This window comes from Babylonia areolata, chromosome 25, assembly GCF_041734735.1.
Source record: "Babylonia areolata isolate BAREFJ2019XMU chromosome 25, ASM4173473v1, whole genome shotgun sequence".
Taxonomy (NCBI): Eukaryota; Metazoa; Mollusca; class Gastropoda; order Neogastropoda; family Buccinidae; genus Babylonia; species Babylonia areolata.
This window is the reverse complement of record NC_134900.1, coordinates 29,704,870-29,713,126: the sequence shown is the minus strand read 5'-3', so window position 1 is coordinate 29,713,126 and position 8,257 is coordinate 29,704,870. Positions and strand designations below refer to the sequence as shown.

At 40.1% G+C, this 8,257-nt stretch overlaps 1 protein-coding gene across 5 annotated transcripts in view; it reads right to left on the bottom strand.

Moving 5' to 3' along the window:
• Positions 1-3,280: 3,280 nt before the first annotated feature.
• The window catches only part of LOC143299916 (uncharacterized), a 113,939-nt gene continuing 108,962 nt past the window's right edge, over positions 3,281-8,257 (bottom strand). For 3 of the 5 annotated variants that reach the window (XM_076613449.1, XM_076613448.1, XM_076613450.1), the window contains exons 30-32: positions 8,142-8,257; positions 6,639-6,774; positions 3,285-4,824 (exon numbers count right to left, since the gene is read on the bottom strand). The exon at positions 8,142-8,257 is cut by the window's right edge and continues 39 nt beyond it. In XM_076613449.1, the coding sequence (XP_076469564.1) occupies positions 4,753-4,824; positions 6,639-6,774; positions 8,142-8,257 (324 nt within the window). In that variant the 3' untranslated portion in view covers positions 3,285-4,752. Of the gene's footprint in view, positions 4,825-6,638; positions 6,775-8,141 lie in introns of all 5 variants that reach the window. The other 2 variants (XM_076613447.1, XM_076613451.1) reach the window with 1 other exon arrangement.

Below are 8,257 nucleotides of genomic sequence, written 5' to 3'. Positions count from 1 at the left end.
ATAATTATCATTTACATTACCTTTTTCTGTATAGTGGCAAAATAACAGACTGTCAAGAGAATGAGAGAAAGCGAGGGTGGGGGCGGGGGTAGAGGTAATGCAAATCACGTAATGTTGCTAAGCTTCGAAGGTCTATGATCCCAGTTACCAATAAATATACTGTGGTCACAAGAACTGTTTCATCATTTCGGTTTTGTTTTTGCTTTCGTTTTCTTCACATCGGCAAAACTTTCATATCTTGACATTATATTACCTTCAGCTAAGGAAGCCATAATCCATGAGGGTGGGGCATTGGGTGCAGGGAGGGGGAATGGGGGAGGGGGGGATAGTTCATGATCACAGCTTGACGCTGCAGTAAGACCGTTGCCTGTGTAAGCTAACACGCTGAAGGCAAAACCACTGGTAGAAGTACAAATATTGTACTCATTATTCCAACTTGCTGTTTTGGATTTCTGCATCTCTAAACATATGATAGTCTTTGCAACAACATCTTTATGGTTTGCAATTTTCCTGTATGTGTCCATATCGTTGAAGTACAATAATATTTATCATCCTGTAATTCGTTTTAGTGTACAATAATAATTATCATCTTTTTATTCATTATAGTTGCTAAACAATAATAATCATCATCTTGTAATTCGTTTTAGTTGCTTATTGCGTCATAGTATTACGCACGCACGCACAGACACAGACACACACACACATATACATGCATTTGACATCTTTTGTGAACTTAGTTACAAAAGCATTAGCTTTAGGAGTTCGATATTGCATGAATTTGTCTTAATTTTTTTTCAAATGACTGTATGTAATTGACTGACTGATAGTTTCCGGTTGCTTGAAATTATACTATAATTCAAAACTTTGCCACTTTGCTGGCATAGTTCCCTGACTTTGCTCCACAATGCTTGTACTGGTAGTCAGTTACCCTCTTGTACAGACAGAGGCACATAAAATTCTATGGCACCCTGTTCGTATTTTGCACCTCTTTCTCGCAGTCCTGTCAGCCCATTCATTATAGGGAAGACCAAGATGTAAAGAAATCCAACAAAAGTAAAATGCGTTCCCTTCATACTCAAAAGATGTACTATGTGACTGATTTCTATCATAATTTTGGGCTTCTTTTTATGATTTGATTAGTTTAAAGCACACAACACAGATTTGGAATCAATGCAAATCTAGACTTGTGGAAGACAAACTGGAAGATCAGGAATGTGATTCAGAGCCATAAGAACAGCAATAAGTTCAGCACTGAACATAGATCGATTTTACCAATACAGTAGGACCTTTCCATTGTCAGTTCTGGTATGACAAAAGCTGAACCTGCTTGACCATTGTCTAAGAGAGAGAGCAGTCTGTGTAAATCTGTAAATGATCACATGTATCTATTCTGAATGTGTAATCTGACTTTCGTTGCCATGATATTAGGATTTTCGTTCTTTTTAATGTCAGTATGATTAATGTCAAAATGTGCTTTACTCATCTCCCTGATGGGGTATGGACTTCCGTTCCTCTGTTTGTCTATGTCACTTCAATTAATTTCAGACTTTTCGAAAATGTTTGACACAAACGTGCCAATGGGTGTTAAATAAGATATGTTTTTAGCTCTTTTCAGGAAGTTGTTTTCAGATGTATTTCTTACTTCCTCTATGTGAAATGTTCCGTTGTTGAGCTTCTCAATACGTATTTCGCACATGCGCGGCTTCGGCATTCATCTAAAGGTAATTCTCTTATTTCTTTGTATGTTCCGAGGGTCGATGTTTGGAAAGGTACACCAAGGGCACGTCTGTTTGATTTACAGTCTATGCTTTGAAGTTTCATTTGTAAATAGTAGAACTTAGTTCTAGCAAACACGTAATATGTCAATGTAAGAATGTAAAATCGTTTTTACCACACTTCATCGGAAGTTCTTGTGAATACATTTTCAACAATTTCAAGATGCTATTTGTTATTGCAGAAGGTTTGCTGCTTAGTCCAATAGGACATTCGTTATAGTCGTTTGATGTTAGCGTTCCCTCCCATTTTTTCCCTGCATTGTTTCTCCCTGTCCCCCCACCCCACCCCCCACACACACACAAACACACACAAGTATTTCCCTCTCTCACCACTCCCCCACCCCCTAAACCCCTCCCCCCACCCCCTTTTTTGTTGTCTAATATCACTTAAAGTGGATAGACAAACTGAAGACTACTACTACTACACTTCTACTATTGCTACAACTACATACACACACAAATTTTTTTGTCAATATATGACAATTATGTTTAAGTAATCCAACAATTGCCTTCAAATCATACATCGAGTTATGTACCTTTAATCTTTGTGACATGGAAAAATTATCTTATTATTTTCGTTGTACATAATGTGACAATTATGCATCACACACACACACACACACACACATACACACACACACACACTAATTCACTTCTGATATATATATATATATATATATATATATATATATATGAGAGAGATCATTCAACATTTATGTGGTATGTATTCTTAATTACAGCTTTGATTAATTCAGTTTGTAATCGTTCTTAAAATCAAACTTTCTTTTGCCGTTTTTCCTTTTTCCCGGTGTTTTGTGGCTCTGTCTGTGTTCATGCACAGGTATAGAAAAAATATCATGATTATTAGTTTCCTGGTACATAATGTGACAATTATGCAACACACACACACACACACACACACACACAAACACACACACACACACCAATTCACTTCATGTATATATATATACATATATAATGTATATATATACGATTCAACATTTTTATGTGGTATGTGTTCTTAATTACTGCTTTGATTAATTTAGTGTGTAATCGTTCTTAAAATTAAACTTTGATTAATTTAGTGTGTAATCGTTCTTAAAATTAAAAAGGAGGAAGGTGGCAGAATGGTTAAGACGCTCAGCTGCCAATACAGAGAGTCCGTGAGGGTGTGGGTTCGAATCCCGCTCTCGCCCTTTCTCCTAAGTTTGACTGGAAAATCAAACTGAGCGTCTAGTCTTTCGGATGAGACGAAAAACCGAGGTCCCTTGTGCAGCACGCACTTGGCGCACTGAAAAAGAACCCATGGCAACGAGAGTGTTGTCCTCTGGCGAAATTACGTAAAATGAAATCCACTTTCATAGGTACACAAATATGTAAGCATGCACTCAAGGCCTGACTAAGCGCGTTGGGTTATGCTGCTGGTCAGGCATCTGCTCAACAGATGTGGTGTAGCGTGTATGGATTTGTCCGAACGCAGTGACACCTCCTTGAGAAAGTGAAACTGAAAACTGAAATCTTAAAATTAAACTTTCTTTTGTCGTTTTTCCTTTTTTTCCCGGTCTTTGTGGCTCTGTCTGTGTTCGTGTTCAGTAACCTGCACAAGCGCGTGCGTACACACACACACACACACATGTACACACACAGGCATGCACACAGGCACGCACGCACACACACACACACACACACACACACATTTAAATTGCATGTATCGAATGTCCACTGGTTAATTTCCATAAACAAATGTACTAACCAGCACTGGGTTAGATCATGTTTGAAAACATCAGTTCATGTTTAGTGTTAAAAGATTTTTTTTTTTTAATGCTATTATAACCAAGAAGCTGGAACGTGAATGTATAAAATTCGGGAAGTAAAAACGAAACAGTTCATTTGAACTAGAAATTTACATGTACGCTGTGACAAACTATAAGTTTTGAACCGTGTTTGAAAAACACAGCAAATATAAAACAGGCATGTACTGACTATGTCACAAATTAGCACCCATGACTTACAAATCGAACAGGGAAGGTATGAAATACACCAATAGAACAGAGACTGTGCAACCTGTAATGGCTGAAAAGATGAACTTCATCTTTTAGACAATTGTGTGAAATGCAATATTTACAGAAAAAGGTTCTTAAAAGACATAATCATGTCGCCCAAACACCAAACCTAGCGAGCTTATCTTACGAGAAGAATTACAGCCAAGACTGCCAAGGCTGTCAAACTTGGGAGAAAGGGCGGCAGCGGGATTCGAACACAGACCCTAACGCACACTGTACTGGCAGAAAAGCGTATTAACCATTCTGCCACCTTCCTTCTTCACCACCACGAAACATCGCTATGTCTTCAGTGGAAAGAAAATCAGTCAAAGCTGTTCTTTTGTCCGAACTCTGGTGATTGATATCAGTGGCCAGTTTCTTTTAACGCAAAATACTCTGGAACTGAACAAACTCAAAGCCAAAGTACTGCTACACTGTTACCGCTTTGAAAAGTCAAGTTAGTTCAACAAACTGAAAAATCAAAGTTATACCATACAGGTTTTTATATTCAGTTTGGCTGTACACTGTTCCAAAATGGGCACAGATGCTGTTACCATTCCCATGACATCGACCAAAGTAGAAGTCAAAATGTTTTCAATACCCTGAAAACACGTACCCAGTCTTCCCTGATAACTGATTCCAGTCCAGCGATATCCAATGTTCGTTTTCACATCTGTCATACGCACGTCTGGCAAAGAGTATTATCTAGATGCAAAGTTTTCGAACATAATTTGAGAAGTTGTTCACATTCACTTAAATGGTAAATAACAGCACCATTATGATTATCGAACTTCCAAAAGCACAACATCATTATGTCAATCTATGCAGGATAAAACATAAGCAATGTATTTCCATACAAGTAGGCACGGTTTTCACTACAGCTGCCCAGAATGGCGTCACCTGGTGTTCACTTTGTTCTCTGACAGCGTGTCTCTCTACGTGTTGACGTAGATCATTTGAGAGGCTGTGTATTGTTGGACCACCTCGTAGAGAAAGCGGTACTGTACCTGAAATATGTGAAATGAAAAACCGACGAGTTTTCTAACAATTGTTGCCTGCGCGCGCTCACGCACACAGTCAGTCAGAAACACACACACACACACACACACACACACACACACATACACACACACACACATACACACACACACATACACACACACACACATACACACACACACACACACACACACACACACACACAAAACTATTACTGTACTCGCGTGTGGCGCTGCTGGCTTGTGTTTGCATGTTGATTCTCGAAAGCCGTAATGCTTCGGAAGGGGTGTAGAAGAGGGAATGAGAGGGAAGGGGGAGGTTGGAAATGTTATGTCTACTTCTTCTTCTTCTTCTGCGTTCACTCGTATGCACACGAGTGGGCTTTTACGTGTATGACCGTTTTTACCTCGCCATGTAGGCAGCCATACTCCGTTTTCGGGGGTGTGCATGCTGGGTATGTTCTTGTTTCCATAACCCACCGAACGCTGACATGGATTACAGGATCTTTAACGTGCGTATTTGATCTTCTGCTAGCATATGCACACGAAGGGGGTTCAGGCACTAGCAGGTCTGCACATATGTTGACCTGGGAGATCGTAAAAATCTCCACCCTTTACCCACCAGGCGCCGTCACCGTGATTCGAACCCGGGACCCTCAGACTGACAGTCCAACGCTTTAACCACTCGGCTATTGCGCCCGTCGTTATGTCTACAAAGTATGGGCTTTATACAAGTGTTGAGAAGTTGTTGCTGCTCATTTGTTAAAGTCTTACACACGTTAACCCGTGTTTACACATGAATCACTGTTTCTTTTGTGAGTAAAAAAAAAACTCTCTCTCTCTCTCCCCCTCCCTCTGTCTTTCTCTGTGATTCTCTGACTCTCTCTCTCTCGTTCTGTGCAACAGTATGCTAAAAACGATACACCCCCCCCCTCACCCCCACAAACCTCCCCACTCCCTCTCCCAATCCGCCCATCCCCGCCAACTTTGTTCGGTGGGCTGTACTGCTATATGGTCAAGTTTCGAGTTTCTCTCTCTCTCCATCTCTCTCTCTCTGTATACAGATAGATAGTTGATTACATTGATAACGGATACTTAAAAACAAACAAACAATGTTTTCGTTGTGAAGGGGTGTGTCAGTTATAAAACAGCCACACCTACCCCCTTTCCCCTGTTGGTCAAGTGGGTTGCCCTCTTTGTTTTGCTGACTGTGAAGATGAATTCCATGTACTATTTGAATGCCCAAACTACAGCGACCTTAGGTTGAAATACTCCATAAAAAGGACCAACTCGTACTTGACACGAGGTCAGCAATGTGTAAGTATTTTGAATGGTGGGTTCAACATTCTGCTTTACCTTTCAAAGTTTCTTTTTCTGGCTTTTAAAACGTAGGGACATGTTGAATCATGATTCTGTACCAACAACTAGCTGAGGAACGACAATAATTAATTATGTTCTGTCACTGCCTCATTCAAGTGTCTTCACTATGATGAACTAGTTGTAGCTGATAAAGTTAGGACGAAAGATTATTGTCCTTTCTTTCTTTTCTTTTCTTTCTTTTTTTTGCCTTTATGTAGGTTTCTTTATGTATATCATGTTTGCAACGGGTCACAGGCCCATAGGCAATTAAACCATTTGTTGTTGACAGACAGACAGACAGACAGACAGACAGATAGATAGATAGATAGATAGATAGATAGACAGACAGACAGACAGACAGACAGACAGACAGATAGACTGACAGGTAGACAGATAGGCAGATAGATAGACAGATAGATTTAGATATAGATAAACAATGGTGGGTAAAAAAAAAGATTACTGACCACAGAAGTGATGGCTTCAGGACGCACGGTGTGCACGTGCCGAACAGCCAGATAGACGTCAGCTTCACCGTCATACGTCATTCGGCTGATGACGTCCCACAGAGCACACACCACTCCACTCCTGGCCACACCGTCACTGACATCATACAATGTTTAATTCGGTTCAGTGTACAACAACAAACCGATAAAACAGTAGTAACTGACACATGATTATTATAAGTAGTAGTTGTAGTATTACAGCTCCGACCAAATAATATGAAATGGAGTGCAAGGCTTAAAACACGATCTTCAACAACAACAACAAAAATATTAAAAAAATCTAGCACCTCAAACGTCACTGATGTCATAATGCAATGCAGTTAACAACGATTGACACTGGACGTGGGGTAGGGTAGAATGACAATTAACAATAGAAATAAATGTGAACTGAGTGCCAGAAAGAAATGCACGATTCAGAGAAGTTTTGTCTTACCATTCTGGACCGGTAAAAGTGGGACGCAGCCAAATTTAACTCTCTCTTTTTTTTTTTTGCAAGACAGAAAAATCGACATCAGTCGACAAGAACTATTGACTGTGAAAACAAAAATCTTGCAAACACTTAACAAAAGCAACAATAAAGAAACGAACAAAACAACACAAGACGCAAAGCCTCACGTTTGACTGGGGATGAAGGGAATGTGGTTGGGAGGAAGTAGCGAAATTGCAGTTTAATCATTCCTGTCTTTTTTTCTGTATTGGGTGAGCTATATCAAATGGTCTTAACTTTTGCAGTTAGGGAAAGGATCTAGAATTAACCACGGGGCTAGAATATAAGTTTGCCCATTATGTCTGCAGTTAAATACTAAAACTTGTATCATTTTGGATATCTTCAGCTAGTTAAATATCACCTTTTTGTACCTGGATAAGTATTTTCTTTCTTTTCCTATTGGTATCAAGGTAACAATTAACTAATTAAATACCAGCTCTGTGACAGCTATGAGGTCCACCAGACGATGAACGCGCATCATTTCTTAGTGACGCTTCAGGTCAACCGCGCCTTACATCTAAATTAGTTAAAAGCACCAATCGTAATGAGGCAGACTGGACATGGCCATAGCTGTCAAAAGGGCGACCGACATGAATCACATGACATATATCTGGTTCGCATGTCAGACCCAATGGCCTTCAGAATGGCTACAAACAAGAATCACGTCATACAGATCTGATTCACCCGATGGCCTCAGTGTTCAGACTGGCTACAGACAGTAAACCACGTGATACATAATCTGGTTTACATGTCAGACCTAATGACCTCATTGTTCTAATTTAGGCAACAGACATTATTCACGTCGTACACATATCTGGTTCACATGTCAGACCTAATGACCTCATTGTTCTAATTTAGGCAACAGACATTATTCACGTCATACACGTATCTGGTTCACATGTCAGACCCAGTGGCCTTAGTGGGCAGGAGGGGTACAAACAGGAATCACGCAAAACACGTCTACTTCTGTGACTCACAGGCACTGGACGATGACTGGCTGCTTCGTGGGTTCTTTGTGTGACGTGTGCAGAATGTCCAGGAGACAGAGGAGGTCAGGAACATTGTCGGCAACTTCCCCTGTCCATGCCTCATA